Consider the following 17,594-nt stretch of genomic DNA (forward strand, 5'->3'; position numbering starts at 1 on the left):
GCTGCCTGACGCCAGGAACTTTTTGTCCCTTTCTCTGCCTGGAGGGAGGAAACTCAAGGCTGTCTGAAGAAGGGGACGCTTAGAGATCCTCAAGGCTGGCCCCACCTCCCCACCGGGTGGTGGCCCAGAGAGGGAAGTCATTTGACCAAGGTCACACAGCAAGAAGACACAGATGGAGGCGGGATTCATGACTGACTCAGAGAGCTAGGAACCCCGAAGATCTTGCAGCTCTGTAGAAAGGGAAGCTCCAGGTCCCAAAGCCTTGTGGGACCTTGTCCCCATTCTGGATAACTCCCTCAGCCACCTCCTTTCCCCTCCATGCAAGCCTGGGCGTTGTCTTTCTTTTTCTTCGTCTCTCTCTGTCCCCCCATGGTGCCCGGCACAGGGCCCTGGTCTCCTCCCTTCCTCTCTAATTGCTTGGCATGAGCCTGGGCGCACAGTAGGTACTCAGAAAATGGGTGCTCAATTAAAGCCCTGGGAATCGCGTGGTCTTTGTTCACTTAGGGGGAGGAGGGCATTTCTGTCCTTTGTCAGTCTTTGGGGAGCTCACACGTCTCCTCTCCGTGGTCTCTCCTCCTCCTCCTCTTGGAGCCCGGGGGCCATGGGGGGCCTTGATGCCTCCACTAGCCCTCTCAGGGCCTGACCCAGATCACCCAAGCCCCTGATGGCCTCCACCAGCTGCCCCAGCTCCAGCCCGGCTGCCCTTCTCTCATCTTGGTTCTGCTGGACTGCCTGGGTCAGGCTTCGCAGCTGTTTACTCACATCTTTCACTGCTCCAACCAACTCCCTCAGGGCCGGGGGCTCACAGGCCATGACTCGGAGGATGGTGGGGGAGGGGGGAGTGGCCAGCACGCACTGACCAGTCTCCATGTCACTGGGACCAGGGGACTGTGGGGGCACCGAAGGACCATCCAAGACCCTCCCAGAGCCAGCTGTTGGAGGATGCTTGGGGGTGGTGTGCTGCGGACCCTGGTCTGGAGTTGGGGCAGGGTTAATGGTGGACTCTGAGGCTACAGTGATGCTTGAATTTTGAGCAAACCTTTGCCTCGAGACAGAATCTGGGGTCCTGGTTGGTGTGGGACTCATGGATGGAGCCTCCGAAGGCTCAGGGCTGGGGCTGGGGGCAGTGCTAGGAGCTGCTGTGGAGGTCCCAGCTGGACTCACCCCGAGGGCTGTGGGGGTCTGTGAGCTGCTAGCAGGCTCAGGTGGCAGAGATGGTGTGTACTCTGAGGGCAGCCCTGGGCTGGCAGGAGGCACTCTGGCTTGCTGGGAGGTGGGACTGAGCTCTGGGACCAGAGGTATAGAAGAGGACAAGTCAGGGGTCAGCCCATGAACACTGGGGTAGGCAGTGGTCACCTTTGGGCTTGGAGAAGGGTCAGACATCAGCTGTTTTGTTTGGGTAGGACTAGAGGTGGAGGTCAGCTGTGAGTCTACAGAGGGCTCAGTGGTCAGTACTGGTGTGAAGGTGGGGTCAGAAGTCATCTGCAGGGACAGGTCAGAGGTCAGGTGGGAGATAGAATCAGGAGTGAATTGTGGTTCAGCAGAGTTGGGGGTCAGCTGTGGGCTAGGGTCAGAGGTCAACTGTGAGAAAGACTCAATGGTCAGTTGTTGGTTGGTATCAGATGTCAACTGCGGGGCAACATCAGGTATTGGCGGTGGAGTGGATGAAGGGGTGAGCTCTCCTTTAGGGGTAAAGTCAGAGGTGAGCTCTGGGGCAGAGTCAGGGCTCGGCTGTGGGCCAGGATCAACAAATTGTAGGTCAGTGTTGAAGGTTGCCACTGACATTGGGGAGAAGTCAGAGGTCAGCTGAGGTGTAGAATCTGGGGTCAGTTGTGGTCTGGGGTCCGAGGTCAGGTCTAGGACGACATCTGAAGTCAGTTTTTGGCTGATATCAGAGATCAGCAGGGGGTTGGGGTCAAGGGTCAGTAGTTGGCCAGGGTCAGTGGTTAGCTGTGGACTGGGGTCAGGAGTTAGCTGTTTGTCTGAGCTAGGGGTCAGCTGTGGACTGGGGTCAGTGGTCAGAGATAGTCTGAGATCAGAGGTCAACTGTGGGTTAGATTCAGTGGTCAGCTGTGGGCTGGGGTCAGAGGTCAGCTGTGGGCTGGGGTCAGAGGTCAGCTGTGGGCTGGTGTCAGCAGTCAGCTGGAGATCTGGATTGGGGGTCTCCTCGGGAGCCGCAGTATGCTGGAGGGGCCGAGACCAATCTTGAAAATCTAGGGAGAGAAGAAAGGGGAAGGGTGGGTCTGAGGGAGGCCAATTGGACGGTGTGGCACTGCTGATGTCATACGTTGTCAGGCAGACTTGACTCTTCCATTAGGGACAGTGGGAAGGCCCCAGGGCGCCCCCTGGTGCCCAACTATTCCCAGCGGTTCTCAGTGGTGTTCCCAGTGAGCGGGACCCAGTGAGCAGGACCCCGTGAGTGGTTCCTTCCTGGGAAGAGAGGGTGGGGACAAGCATGAAGGGGGACAAATGGAAGTAGGAGGAAAGACAGACAGATGGAGAGAGGAGGACCGGGAGACAGAGAGATGGAAACCCAGCAAACCTGCGGGCTGGGAATGAGGGAAGGAGAGAGCCCCATGATGGAGAGAAGCACAGAGACAGGGCTAAGCCTCCTTGCCTGACTCACAGTCCTCTGCCAAACTCCTGCTCCAGCCTCCCATGGTGCCTCCATTCCTCCTCTTGTGGGGGACCTTGCCTCCAATTTTGAGGCCATTCAGTGAGGGTTCCCCTTCCTCTCCCACCATCCAGGTGCCTTCTGCCTCCTCTCCTCTTCCCCGCCCCCCATCTGACATGACAATGCGGCTTCACTCCTTCCCAAAGTAACACCTCCTCCTGCTCGATGACCCCAGCCAATCCGTCTTCTCAAGAAGGGGCTGCCCCTTCTGCCATCCCCCTCTCCCTCACTGGCTGCTTCCCAGATGCCTGCCAACATGCTTCGGTCTCCCCCACCCTCAAGAACACCTTGCTTGAGTATGCCATCCCCACCAGCTCTTGTCCTAAATCTCTCCTCCCTTTGGTGGCAAAGCCCTTGAGAATCCTCTACAAGATGCCCTCCATTTCCTCTCCTAGGACTCTGTTCTTAATACACCTGGCTTCCACCCCCATAATTCCACCCAGATAGCTCTCGTCGTCAATGGTCTCTTAGATGGCAAACCCAATAGCCTTTTCTCCTTGGCCTCTCTGCAGCCTTGGATGCAGATGGTCATTCTCTCCTCTCTCTCTCTCCTGGTTCTTCTCCTCCTACCTGTCCCCTTTGAGCCAGGTCACACCTGCGCTAATGGCCTGCATCCCACAGAGCTCTGTCCTGGCCCCCCTTCTCTTCTCCCTCTAGAGGACTTTATCTGACAAGCTCATCAGCTCCCAGGGATTGAATTGTTATCTGTGCTGATGACTCTCAAATCTCCTTATTCTGCCCTAACCTCTCTGGTGATCTCCAGCTGCCTACCGGACATCTCAAATAGGACATCGCATACACGCATCTTCAACTCGACATGCCCCAAACGGCTCACTGTCTTTCCACTCAAACCCTCCTCTCTTCACTTCTTCCCTGTTCTTGTCAAGGGCACCACTGACCCCAGACCCCCAACCTCAGAGAATCTCTCTCATCTTCCATATCCAAGTTGGGGCCAAGGCCCATTGAGTTCACTGTGATACCACCTCTCCTCTGACCCTGCCCCAATGCGGTGCAGGCCCTCTTCACCTCATGCCTGGACTATGGCGAGAGCTGTGGGGAGATCTGCCTGCCTCCTTCACTTGCTATAGTGAGCCTCCTAAAAGTGCAGTTCTGACCATGTCCTCCCCTATTCAAGAAACTCTGGTGGCTCTCTATTACTCCCAGGATCAAATATAAAATCCTTTGGTGCTCAAAGCTCTTCATAACCTGGCGCCCTCCCCCTTCCCTTTCCAGTCTTCTCATACCCTACATCCCCTCCACCCCAACACACCACCTAATTTTCGCTCCAGTGACAGCAGCCTCCTGGCTGGTCTGCTAACAAGACCTCCACCTCTTGGCTCGGGGCATTCTCTCTGGTTGTCCCGAATGCTTGGATTGCTTTCCCTGCTCTGCTCTCACTACCGGCCTCCCTGGCATCCTTCCACAGGAAGCTTTCCCCAGCCTCTCTTCATCCCAGGCCTTGCTTCTCTTGCTTATTTCTCATTTATCTCGTATAGACCTCACTTTGGAGAAATGTGTTTGCTTGTTTTCTTCCCCCATAGACTGTAAGCTCCTTGAAGGCAGGGACTATCTTTTACCCTTTTTTGTATCCTCAGCACTGAAAAAAAGGTCAGAGTCTCCCAATGCATCCTGGGCCATCTCCAGTCATCCTGGTGAATATCTGGTCATTGGACCCACCGGAGGATAAAGTGAGGCTGGTGACCTTGCACAGCCCTCCCTCCCTCCAATCCAATTCACTCACATGTCATGGCATCACCTCCCTGATGTCATGGTCCGATCCAAGAACGAAGGACAAACCACAACCACAATCCCCGGTGCTTAGCACAGTGCCTGACACATAGTAGGTACCTTAAAAACGGTTGCTGATTGACAAAGAAAGACTGAGAAACAGAGACTGGCAGGCAAAAAACAGTTGAGAGACACAGAGAGACAAAGACACAGAGGCTGGTGAGAGGCAGGAAAAGATACAGAGACAGAGAGATTGGGAGAGAGACAGGGGAAAAGTGAGAGACAGTCACAAAGTCAAAGCTGAAGAGACTGGAAGAAAGGCGGCTCAGATGTCAGGAAGAGGGGTTTGATCTCAAACACCTCCCCCCAAGACAGATGATTCAAGGTCTGGACAGGGAAGCTTGTAAAGACTGAGACTGTGCAGCCAGGTTCACGGAAGGAGCCTCCCACAAGCAGAGGCCAGCTGCAGGGAGATGAGACCAAGACGCCAGGAACAGAGGGAGAGATGCTGGGACATAGAGGGAAGCTGGGGGAGAGGCCAAGGTTGGGCTGAGCAAGACAGATGAGGAAGGACATAGACATGAAGAAACAGAGTGAGAGACAGAAGGGACAGATGGCGGATAAGGGAGGACATGAGAGAGATGGGGAGGGGCCGGTAGAGAGGAAGAGATTGAGATAAGGGTGTGTGTGTGCACGTGCATGTGTGTCTAAGTGTGTGTAAGTGTGTATATGTGCACGAGTGTCTAAGTGTGTACAAGTGTGTGAGTGTATGTGTACATGTGCATCTGTGTGCAAGTGTGTGCGTGCATGTATGCACGTGTGCATGTGTGTCTGTGTAAGTGCATGTATGTGTGTGTGCCTGTGTGCCTGCATGTGTGGCACTGATACCAGGAGAGACAGAGAGATGGAAACAGAGAGGAGGTATGGAGAGAGGGACCCAGAGACAGGTGGAGTGGGAGAGATAACTAGAAAGACAGACAGCCATGAGATAACCAGAGAAGGGGGAGGGGGAGGTAGCAGGGAGAGGTGCTGGGTGGTGGTGGGGGGGCAGGGAGCAGTGGCGGGGGGAGGGAAACCTGAATCCTGGGTTAGGGAGAAAATGAATGTGCAGTGAGACAGATACACAGAGGGGCCACTCCCCGGGGAGCCAGGAAGTAGGTGGAACCTGGCAGGGGAGGGGGTTGGTTAAGGGCCTGTTAAGGGCCTGCTCTGCCTTTATTTTCTCTTGGGTATGCTGGGATAGGGGCCATGAGGAGACAGGGTGCTGTGTTATCGATGGGTCTCCCACCTCTTATGGTGGGCTCTCTAGGCTTCCCCAGGGCATGTTAATCCCCAGGCTTCCTCAGCTGATGCCTAGAAAGTCTGGTCTCAGTGTCCCTGAGGTTCCTCAGCTACATTATTATAGGTTCTCTGGGCTCCCTCCAGATGTGTCCCTGAGGGGTCTCTGAGGGCTCACTTTGGTCTGTTCTTGTAGACCCACTAGGATCCCAGCAGGGATGGGCTCAGACAGCACAGCATCTCTAGGGGGTGCCTGGGGGTAAGTTAAGCCAATGTGCCCTTCGGAGGTGGCTGGGGACCAGGCAGCACCCCCAGCACCATCTCTGGGATAGGCCCTGCTCCCTACCTGGATCTCTGTGGTCCCAGGGGGTCTGAAAGGCAAGGTCATGGCCAGGAGCAGCTGTCGTGAAGCTCCCCTGGGCCATGTCCCTTCGAGAACTGGTGTCCCAGGACCAGGGGAGATCACTGTCGTCCTCCATGTCTCCTGTGGGGAGAAATGGGGGGAGATTCTGAACCTCCAGGCTCCCTGCAGGCCAGAAGACCCACTGGCCAGGGACCCAGTGCCCCGTCTTTCACCCTACCCAGACCAACCTCAGGAGCCTTTCAGCTCCCCAGAGCCCCTGGGCCCTGGCTGCTGAAGAAGCCACAGTCTCCTGCTGGTCCCCACAATGGTCCATAGGCCCTACACTCACTAGCTTTCTCTCTCCAAGTCCTGGTTCCCCCAAGTCCTTTCATGCCCTGCCCCGCCACTGCTCCCTACACTAGGCCAGGGTGTCTGGGCTGCCTGCCCCCCCCCCACTGCTCCTTACACTAGCCTAGGGTATCTGGGCTGCCTGCCCCGCCACTGCTCCCTACATTAGCCTAGGCTGTCTGGGCTCCCTGCCCCCCCACTGCTCCCTACGTTAGCCTAGGGTGTCTGGGATCCCTGGCCCCCACTGCTCCCTACACTAGCCCAGGGTGTCTGGGCTCTCTGATACTCCTGCCCCCTTGGATCATGGAGTGGGAGGTTATGTGACCTGCCCAGGGTCACAGAACCCTATGCCCATTCTTTTCCAGCCCCATCCCAGGTTTCTTGCCTCATACCTGTACAGGTGAGCCCCACATCTTCCTGATGCTCACAGTTGTGGACCCCCCAGGGTGAGGCTGGACAGTCCCCTAGTGAGGCCTCAATGCCCACACAGCCCACGTCATCTAGCCAGATCGGGCCGGTCCCAGATCCGTAGTAGGTTTTGCCCACACGGGGCCGGATCCCACCACAGCCCAGCTCCCGGCAAGCGACAGCCGCATCTCGGGGATCCCAGCCATCATCACACACTGTTCCCCAGACGTCACCATGCCATACCTCCAACCGCCCAGCACACCGATCGGGTCCATCTGAGAGACGCAGCCTAAAGAGACCTGACCATGGCCATGGGAGCAGGGGCTCAGTTCCAGCCATGGGCCTCTATCCCCCACCCTCCTTCCTTCCCTCCACCAGCCCCTCGACCTGCTCTAGCCTTACCTGACTCTCCAGAGCCTGGCCAGGTCTGGGGAGAGGACAAGTTTTTGGGAGTGCTTGTGGGTAAAGTCTTGAAGGCCTCCCACCTGCTCTCAGTCCCAGGTGTGGAAGAGCCTGGGTCTAGGGAGGTTTCAGGGGAACCTTCATCTCGATCTCTTAGGGTTGTTTCCTTGGGGACTTGAGTGCTTAGCTGTGGTGTGACCTGAGAAGGTTGTCTTTGTGAGGGCTGAGTGGCCAGTGGGGGGCTGGCCGAAGATGTCACTGGCATGGTGGGTAGTGAGGTCGGATTGGGCAGCAGTAGTGAGTCCTGGAGGGTCTGCCCTCGGTGAGCCTGCGTGGTCAGTTTGGGGAAGGCCTGAGAGGTCTGGCCTCGGGTAGCCTGTGTGGTCAGCTTGGGGGAGGCCTGGGGGCTCTGGCCTCGGGGAGCCCGTGTGGTCAGTTTTGGGAAGACCTGGGGGCTCTGGCCTCGGGGAGCCTGTGTGGTCAGTTGAGGAGTGGCCTGGCCTGGTAGAACCCGAGTTGTCTGCCTCCTTGGGACCTTAGTGGTTGATTGTCCAGGGGGTCGCACAGTTGGTTTCCGTGGTTTCTTTGTAGCCCACTTTTTGGAGCTGTGTGGAGTCCTCCCTGGTGGCTTGGGCACTGTTGTTCCAGGGCTGCTAGTGGTCAGCTGAGTGGCCATGTCCCCCGGATTCTCAGTGGTCCACCTCCTGACGGGCCAGTTCTGTCCATCCCCACGTGGCTCTGGGGCCCAGCTCCAGCTGAAGGGGTCTGGGACTGAGTCAGGTCCAAGATTCCCTAGGGAGACAAGGTGGGGGCAAGGTCATAGTCCCAATTCTCCATAAAGTCCGCCCTCCAGGCAGGCCCCTTGGGTCTTGTTCCTCCCTCTCACACAGCCCCAACTCTTCCAAGGAGTCTTCTTCAATTTGAGAATGGAGACTTCTTTCATAAACCCTCCCAGATTTGGGAAAAGAGATCCCTCTTTCCTAGAAGCCCTCCACAAGTCAAGAAGGGAGGCCCCCCAGTCCAAAGAAGCCACCCCCCCCAAGAAGCCCTCCCAACCAAGGTAGGGGAAGCCCCCAAGGGTGTAGAGGAAGGGACTCTTCCCCTTCTCCTCCCCACACCCCACCCCAAGAAGCTCCCCCAGATGATGGTTAGGAGGGCTAGGTAGGACTGGCCCTGGGGGTAGGGCTGACAGCTGGTAGGGACGCCTTACCTGTGCAAGTGACCCCCACATCCTCATTATGGGCACAGTTGTGTTTCCCCCAGGGGGCCGCAGGGCAGTTGGCCAGCCGGACCTCAATCCCACTGCAGGCCACGTCATCCAGCCAGATGGGGCCTTCCCCCCAGCCAAAGCGGCCAGGGGCAGGGCCTGGCTCCCGGGGAACACCACAGCCCAGCTCTCGGCAGGCCACCATGGCATCTCGCACATCCCAGCCATCATCACACACAGTGCCCCAGCGACCACCATACCACACCTCTAGCCTCCCAGCACACTGGCCTGGCCCAGACACCAGGCGAAGGCGGGGGGTACCTATGGGGGAGAGCAGAGGTCATGAGCAGCCTGGGGGGGGCCAGTGATAGAGCCATCCCCCAACCCATTCCCTCCCACGATGATGAGATTAAGACTTATAATGGACCTTTGAAATCATCTAATCGAATCCCTCATTGTACAGATGGGGGAGAAGGCCCAGAGAGAAGACTGGCTTATTCCATGATTGAGTCTGTGGCCTTTGATTCACCATTGGCTGGATTAGAGAATTGCTTTTTCACTGTCCTGTCCTGGGCCAGAGTGGGAACATCATGACTCATACAGCCTGCCCAAGAGTGGCATACTATTACCTGGGCTGCCACTTGACCTGGAGGCCCAGGCCTGGGTTTGATTTCCACTTACTAGATGCATGGCCTTGAGTTAATGATGGTCTGTCTCTGAGCCTCAGTTCCCACCCTGCCTGCCCCAGACAAGGAGGAGGAGCTCTTGGATGGCTTGTGGGACCTCTCTGGGCCTTGATTTCCTCACACGCGAAATGAGGGGTTTGAAGGATTGCTTTCTGGGTGACCTAGGGCGAGTCCCTCACCCTTTCTGGGCAGTTTTGAGCCAGATGCAGCCCCAACACTCCAATCTGAGAGCAGGGCTCTGGGGCAGGAGGGCAAAAGACCCTCAATGGGCAAGGTCTTCAGTCCCATGGTGACCCCTCAGGAACACCCGGTGGCCAGATCCCTGCATTCTCCACCCCAGAAAAGCAGGGGCCCCAGACTGGCTTCTCACTCACCCTCCTCAGGGCCTCGTTCCGGCAGGGTGGTGGGAGAGGCAGGAGAGAGTCTGCTAGTGGGGGTCTGAGTCTCTGGGGCCCCATCGCTGCTGCCTGGGGTGGGCAAGCCCAGAGGCAGACCTGGATTGGGGGAAGGTGGCATGGTGGGGAGTCATTACTGAAACCACTTAGCCAGCTTTTCCTCTCCCCTACTCCCCCACACCCAAGGCTTGTGGAGTGAATGGGGGGAAGAGATTTGGGGAGTATCCTTTGGATTCAAAGAGGAGTCCATAGGGAGAGAGTTGGGGCAGGGAGGAGAGTGAGAGGAAAGAGGAGGAGAGAGAAGGGTCAGTGAGGGAAGAGATGGGTGGAGAGAAGGGGGGAAGAGATGGGCAGAGAGAAGGAGGGAAGAGATGGGCAGAGAGGGAGGAAGAGATGGGCAGAGAGAGGGAGGAAGAGATGGGTAGAGAGAAGGGTCAATGAGGGAAGAGATGGGCAGAGAGAAGGGTCAGTGAGGGAAGAGATGGGCGGAGAGAAGGGGGGAAGAGATGGGCAGAGAGAAGGGTCAGTGAGGGAAGAGATGGGCGGAGAGAAGGGGAGAAGAGATGGGCAGAGACAAGGGTCAGTGAGGGAAGAGATGGGTGGAGAGAAAGGGGGAAGAGATGGACAGAGAAGGGGGGAAGAGATGGGCAGAAAGAAGGGGGGAAGAGATGGGCAGAGAGAAAGGGGGAAGAGATGGGCAGAGAGAAGGGTCAGTGGGGGAAGAGATGGGTAGAGAAAAGGGGGGAAGAGATGGGCAGAGAGAAGGGGGGAAGAGATGGGCAGAGAGAAAGGGAGAAGAGATGGACAGAGAAGGGAGGAAGAGATGGGCAGAGAGAAGGGTCAGTGAGGGAAGAGATGGGCAGAGAGAAGGGTCAGTGGGGGAAGAGATGGGTGGAGAAAAGGGGGGAAGAGATGGGCAGAGAGAAAGGGGGAAGAGATGGACAGAGAAGGGTCAGTGGGGGAAGAGATGGGCGGAGATAAGGGGGGAAGAGATGGGTGGAGAAAAGGGGGGAAGAGATGGGCAGAGAGAAAGGGAGAAGAGATGGACAGAGAAGGGAGGAAGAGATGGGCAGAGAGAAGGGTCAGTGGGGGAAGAGATGGGTGGAGAAAAGGGGGGAAGAGATGGTGGAGAGAAGGGTCAGTGGGGGAAGAGATGGGCGGAGATAAGGGGGGAAGAGATGGGCAGAGAGAAAGGGGGAAGAGATGGACAGAGAAGGGTCAGTGGGGGAAGAGATGGGCAGAGAAAAGGGTCAGTGAGGGAAGAGATGGGCGGAGATAAGGGGGGAAGAGATGGTGGAGAGAAGGGTCAGTGGGGGAAGGGACCCATTTCATTTCTTTTATTGACCTAGGTACTAGCAGACCAGGAGAATAATGTGACTATAGTTTACCTACACTTCACTGAAGCACTCCATCAAATACCTCACACTGCTCTTGTAGGCTTGGTGCCTTAGACTGTCGGAGTCGCTTTGATTTCCTCACATTTTCCATGTATCCAGTAAAAAGCTCTCTTTTAAAGTCAACCCAATCTTATCATGAAATTGTACAATGAGATGACTTCAGAACTAGTTGAACGGCCCAACTCAGAGTAACCATTAATGTTTTGGATGTCAGCTTGGCAGGAGGTGTCTAGTGGAGTGCCCCAGGGATCTGTCCTGGCTGGATTCTGTTAAATATTTTTATTACCTACTGTGATAAGGGCAAAGATGCCAAATCATCTAACTTAGAGACGACAGTGACCTGGAGTGCTCTCTCTCTCTCTCTCTCTCTCTCTCTCTCTCCCAGAAGCTTGCTGACTGCTTCAAACACTGAGTCAAAATGTAGAAGGTGAAATTTAAGGGGAGTAATTGCAATTTTGCACTTGAGTTCAAAAGATCAGTTTCACAAGTAAAAAGTGGAAAGGTACAACCATACTACTGTTCATCTGGAAAAGATCTAGGGGCCATAGAGGACCACAATTTCATAGCAGGAACCGCATACTTCTCCGTTTAACTTTAATTTAATGAGTCAGTATGATGTGAATGGAAAAGAAAGCTGTGTGGGAGGTGACATAAAGGAGGACCGTTTTGGTGCAGCCCTCCTCACTTCCCGCCTGCACTAGGGCAATGACCTTCCGGGGGGCTGCCTGCCTCCAGTCTCTCGCCCTAAATCTATCCTCCATTCAGCCACTATGGCGAGCTTCCTAAAAGTACAGGTCTGACCCCGTCACTCTCCTGCTCAATAAACTCCAGTGGCTTCCTCTTGCATCCAGGATCAATTACAAAATCTTTTTGCTTGGCATTCAAAGCCCATCATGGTGCAAACCTTCTCCTCACCCTTCCAGTCTCCCTACACTTACCCCAGCAACATACTCTTCCCAGGGACCCGGCCTCCTGATTGTCCCTCTCCCGGCTCTGGTCACCTCTCTGGCCGTTCCCCATGCCTGCTCATCTCCGCCCCCTGCTTTCCCTTTGAAAATTCCAATTTCTCCTGGATGAACTTCCCCCTCACTCTGAATTCTTTGGTTAATTGTTCCCTACTTATCTTTTCTCTAACTTGCACGTGCACAGTTATGGGCACCTTGTAGACTGGAAGCTCCCTGCAGGCAGGGACTGTCTGCCTGGTTTTCTATCCCCAGTGCTCAGCACCGTGGCTGGCACATAGCAGCCACTCAATAAAGGCTGACCCTCTGACTGACTTAATATTGGAAGTGCTGTCAGGCACATGGTAGGCTAGCCCTGTGCTGCTTGGGCGCCGTTGCCGAGGCAGATTAGGCACAAGGTCGGAAGTGGCCCAGCCTTGGGAGCTGTCCAGCAGTGGAGGGTGCTTGCTGCCTGGGGAGGTGAGGAGCTCCCCCAACAGGCGGGAGGACGCCTTGTCAGCTGTGGTGGAGGGGGCGCTCTGCTCAGGATGGGCTTGGAGTCGCTGCACTCCGAAGCGCCTCCCATCTCTGGAGGCCCTTCCCAGGATGACGCTCTGAGGGGGAGCTGGGCGCCACAGAGACAGGTCAGTGGGCACCAAGAGTTGGGTGCATGGGGTGCCCAGGGAGATGACCTTGGTGATGGGGGTGGGGTAGGGGGGGGGTCTCACCATCACACACAGCCCCTGCGTCCTCTCGGTGGTGACAATCATGCTGGCCCCAGGGGCGGGCTGGGCAAAACCCCAGGGATGTCTCATTCCCCTTGCACCGAAGGTCATCCAGCAGGATGGGCCCAGCCCCCTCCCCAAAGAAGGCCCCTCCAGGGGCAGCAAGGGCACCACCACAGCCCAGTTCTCTACAGGCCACAGCAGCATCCCGCAGGTCCCAGCCATCATCACACACTGTCCCCCAGCGGCCTCCATGCCACACCTCCAGCCGCCCAGCACAGCCATTGGGACCCCCAGCCAGGCGCAAGTGGGGAGCTGGGCCTGGGGTAGGGGGAGAAGGAAGAGCAAGGGTCAGTCTGCACTGCTCCCCTCTATCTCCCCAATGCTGGGGCTGCCAGCTAAGCTGCACCCTATGCCCCCAGCCCACCACTCCTGTTCCTTCTCTGTGCCCCCAGGTGTCCCTGTGTGGCCCTAGCTGCCTACTCTACCTGTGCCCATCCTAGTCAGTTGATGTGGATGGAGGGAGAGACCATGAGGAGATTGAAGAGAGGTCCTTGGGGCTTTGAAGGTCAAGAACTGGAGATCCCCTGATATCCTTGCTCCCACCCCATCAGTCTGTTTCCCAATTTCTCCCTCATCTCCCCACTCATTAGGAAGAATGAGGATGATGTGTGGGATTAGAGGGAAAACAGGGGTGGGCAGCACCCAGGCCAGGGGCTAAGGCTGTGCTGGGGTGAGGGGTCTGATGGGTCCTCTGAGGATATTCTAGAAATGGCAGGGGGAGGTGTCATCCATGAACCCCTTGCCTTAGAGACTGAAATATCAGAGCTTAGAAAAAGACCTTATTCCCGTTATATGATATGCTAAAACATAGAAGCGGCACTAAAAAACAGAGCCCCTCAACATGGTCTGGTCCAGCCAGTTCATTTTACAGATAGGGAAAGTGAGGCCCAGATCAGGGAAGGGCCTCACCTAAGGACCCACCCACCCCAAGCCAGGCAGGGCTAAGGAGCAAGCAGCCGAGCAAACACACAGGCTAGGAGGGTTGATCTGGGAGCCCTAGGACTCACCTTCACAGACTAGTCCAGCATCCTCTGTGTGGTCACAGTTGCTTCGTCCCCAGGGGCTCCGAGGACAGTCCTGGAGGGCCTGCTCCCCACCTCCGCAGCCCACATCGTCCATCCAAACGGGGCCCGACCCCTCCCCAAAGCGGGCCCCCCCAGGGGCGGCCAGGGCTCCCCCACAGCCCAGCTCCCTGCAAGCCACCGCAGCATCCCGCAGGTCCCAGCCGTCATCACACACCGTCCCCCAGCGGCCCCCATGCCACACCTCCAGCCGCCCAGCACAGCCGTGGGGCCCCCCTGCCAGGCGCAGACGCTCTGCCAAGAGGAGGGACACAGTGAGCCAGGCCTTCATCTAAGCCCTACTGATGCCTGGGCCCTGAGGGATTGGGGGCCAAGAGGCAGAGGCTCGGATCCCTGAGGAGAGTGGAAACTGGGGGCTGGTGGGGATGGGCTTGAATGCCTGGGTCTCACTGGGCCACGTGTTCTGGGGTGCTCTACTCCCAGGTGCTGAGGGCCTGAGGGCTTCACCTGACTCTGCAGGAGACACCTGGGTGCCTGAGGACAGCAGGGATTGAGGAGGCAGATCTCCAGATCCCTAAGACAGGCAGGGGGCAAGGAGCAGGTGCCTAGATACCTGAGTCCCTGACTGGGGTGGGGGTGACAGTGAATATGATAACAGGTCATGTCTGTAGCCTTTCGAGGGGTGCACAGCGGTTGCAGAACCAGCTGACATCATATGCCTGGGTCTTTGCAGGAGGCAGAAGCCAGAGAGATGGACATTGGGGTCTTGGGGGTGGGGCAGGGGCTGGGGAGTTGGACATGTGGGTCCCTGAGGGGGAGGGGCAAGGGGGAGTTGGACATGTAGGCCCCAGGGAGTTGGGGCAGGCAGAATGGAGGGAGGTAAGAAGCAAAGGTGTGCACCACTGACCCCATGAACATTCCTAATGGTACCCAGATCTAGTCTTGGCTGTGGACTGGGACTGGAATTGGAGAGATAGAGGGGGATGAGGGGAATCTCTGTCTTAGAGGGACATGTTGGGGTAGTCACTCACCCTGTCGGAAAGCACTGGAAGTCAGCAGAGGGGCCCGGGTGGCCTTTGGCAGCTTGGGAGGCCGAGAGGCCTTCTGGGGGCTACTTGTCGGGGTCCCAGCTAGTGGAGGGGTGAATGAGGGGAGGGGAGGGGAGATATAAGTGTCAGGTTCTGCAGATTCTGCAGGGGGAGATCTTGGGGTCTCACCTGGGGATGTTGGGGAGCCCTCAGACCACAGCTCCCGGTCCAGGGGCTCTGTTGAATCTGGTCTCGAGTTGGTTGCCCGCTGACCTGTAGGCAGTGGGCAGATTCAGAAGAGCTGGAGGAGGCTTGGGGCTCTTGAGGAAGAAGGGGCGCTTAGTGGGAAGGGGCCTAGGAGTTCCAATGCCTGGCTTTCTGAAGGAGGTGGGAATTTAGACCCACACACAGCATTAGGTACTGTGGGGTCCATGCCTGAGTTCCTGGATACCTCCATCTCAGAGAGGGTGAGGACTGGGAGAGGAAAGAGCAGGGGCCCTGAGGAGCTGGGGGCTGGGGTCTCTCACCTACACAGACGAGGCCAGCATCCTCCTCATGGGAGCAGATGTGGGCCTTCCAGCCCCGGTGGCGACAGAGGCCCAGCCGACTCTCAGACCCACGACAAGCCAGCTCACTCAGCCAGACTGGCCCAATCCCCTCTCCAAAGAAAGCCCCTGCAGGGGCGGCCAGGGCTCCTCCACAGCCCAGCTCCCTGCAGGCCACCGCAGCATCCCGCAGGTCCCAGCCGTCGTCACACACCGTTCCCCAGCGCCCCCCGTGCCGCACCTCCAGCCGCCCAGCACAGCCGTGGGGGCCCCCAGCCAGACGAAGTCGCTCTGCCGAGGGGGGCCCAATGAGGAGGGACCCTCATCTAGCCTAGCAGTATCCCTAGGCTTTTGAGGGGGCCCGGGGGCACTAAATACTCGGGCTGCTGAAGAGGCAGGTGGGAGTCCTGGAAACCTTTATCCCTAAGGAACTGGGACTGGGATGCCAGTCCCCCCAGATGCCTGAAAAGAGTTGCGGCTTAGAGATCAGACACCTGAGTCCTTGAGAAAAACTAGGTCGCTGAGGGGAGCAAGGCCTGGGAAATTCAAAGGCTGAGTTACTGAGGACTTGGAGTTGGAGAACTGAGAGGGGCTAAGAAGCTGGATGCCTGGGTCCCTGTCCAAAGAATGGGTTGGAGATCCTGGCTGCTGAGAGTGTCTGAGTCCCTGGGAAAAGCAGGGTCTGGGGAAGTACACGTTCGCTGAGGAGGGAGGGACTGGGTGGCTGGACATTTGGGTCCCTGTTGGGAAGGGGGGCCCTGAGATCCCACACTTTTAGGTTTATGATGGGCAGGGTAGTGACTTCGAGAGACTCCTGGGCTTCTGAGGGGGTGGCTGAGGACTGGGGAGGGGGAATTCTGGGTTCCCATGAACAAAGAATGAAAAGCCTAATGTATAGATCCCTGGGGTCTAGCCCACGGTAGCCAGGATGCCTGTATCCCCAAGGCAACATGGGGAAGCCAGTGAGGGGAGGGGAGAATCCAGAGAGCTCCAAAGCCAAAGCCAGGGGCTCAGGTGGGGTCGGGTGGTGACAGAGATACAGAGAGCGTGATGATGGGGAAGGAGAAGGGGACCCAGGGAAGACTCACCCACAGCCTGAATCCCCATCAGAACAGCTGGAAGAGAAATTAGGGAGACAAGGTGAAGGAGGGGAGTCCTTGCCGGTGTCACCACCTCAGAGGAGATACCGAGGGATCTGGGGCAGGCGTTAAGACCAGGCAGTTGTCTAGAGCCTTGATAGGGACGAGGATTCACAAAGCACTGGGGGAGGGTCTGGATTCTAGGCTTCTGAATGGGGTGGGGTGGGGGACTGGATGCCTGGATCTCTAAACTCATCGAGAAGAACATGACTTCGGGATTTCTGACCAGAGGAAATGGAGACTCAATCCCTATGAAGACAGTTCAGAAAGAGGTAGGAACCTGCAACTGGCTTCCAGGAGAGCCTAGACTTTTGGACCGCTGAAGGGGATAGCACCTGGGCATTGCAGGGGAACAAGGGTCAGTGAGTGCTGAGGCTGCAGCTGACTGGGCTCCAGAGCAGGGAGGAGGGAGCAGGGAACCCTAGTTCTGGATCTCTGAAGACAGTGGGGGACCAGATGCCTGGACCTCTCTTGGTGGAGGGTGGCAAGCTGCCGAATCCCTGAGTCTCTGAAACTAATGGAAACTAAATGTCTAGGGCTGTGGGGAGTAGCCAGAAGGGCAATGTATATGTTGAAGGCCAGGACTCCTGGGTCCCTGAAGGGGAGAAGAGAGGAATCCCAGATGCCCAGAAGTAGCTGGGGTCAACAGAGGTAAGGGCTGGGGGCACGGACCTCTGGGTCCCTGAAGGGAAGAAGAGAGGACTCCCAGAAGGAGCTGGGGTCAGCAGGAGGCAAGGGCTGGGGGCCAGGACTCCTGGGTCCCTGAAGGGGAGAAGAGAGGACTCCCAGAAGGAGCTGGGGTCAGCAGGAGGCAAGGGCTGGGGGCCAGGACTCCTGGGTCCCTGAAGGAGAGAAGAGAGGACTCCCAGAAGGAGCTGGGGTCAGCAGGAGGCAAGGGCTGGGGGCAAGGACTCCTGGATCCCTGAAGGGGAGAAGCAAGGACTCCCAGATGCCCAGAAGGAGCTGGGGTCAGCAGAGGCAAGGGCTGGGGGCAGGGACCTCTGGGTCTCTGCGGTCACTCACCAAGGAGGCAGGCCAGGACCCTCATCTCTGCAGAGCGAGCCCCTAGGACCCAGGCTGGGGGGGCTGGGGGTGGGGCAGGGGGGGAAGAGCAGACGAGGTCGATGAGGAGAAGGAGGAGGAGGAGGAGGAGGAGGAGGCAGAAGCTGAGGGGAAGTGCCGGCAGCGCCCTGGACTGAGGAGGGGCAGGCAGGCGGGCGGGGGCTGGGGACACGCCGGCACCAGGAAGAGAAGAAAACAGTGGA

General features: G+C 57.3%; 1 protein-coding gene across 1 annotated transcript; it reads right to left on the reverse strand.

Moving 5' to 3' along the window:
* Positions 1-472: 472 nt before the first annotated feature.
* Positions 473-17,418, reverse strand: SSC5D (scavenger receptor cysteine rich family member with 5 domains). Its single transcript, XM_036747607.1, has 12 exons — positions 17,353-17,418; positions 16,279-16,305; positions 15,173-15,481; positions 14,835-14,918; positions 13,603-13,911; positions 12,536-12,853; positions 9,449-9,568; positions 8,392-8,709; positions 7,182-7,973; positions 6,764-7,078; positions 6,027-6,164; positions 473-2,213 (listed from the first exon to the last, which is right to left on the reverse strand). The coding sequence occupies exons 1-12, from the start codon at positions 17,375-17,377 to the stop codon at positions 547-549; spliced, it is 4,422 nt and encodes a 1,473-aa protein (XP_036603502.1). The 5' UTR covers positions 17,378-17,418; the 3' UTR covers positions 473-546.
* Between the last annotated feature and the right edge of the window lie 176 nt (positions 17,419-17,594).

Source organism: Trichosurus vulpecula, chromosome 2 (assembly GCF_011100635.1).
Source record: "Trichosurus vulpecula isolate mTriVul1 chromosome 2, mTriVul1.pri, whole genome shotgun sequence".
Classification (NCBI taxonomy): Eukaryota; Metazoa; Chordata; class Mammalia; order Diprotodontia; family Phalangeridae; genus Trichosurus; species Trichosurus vulpecula.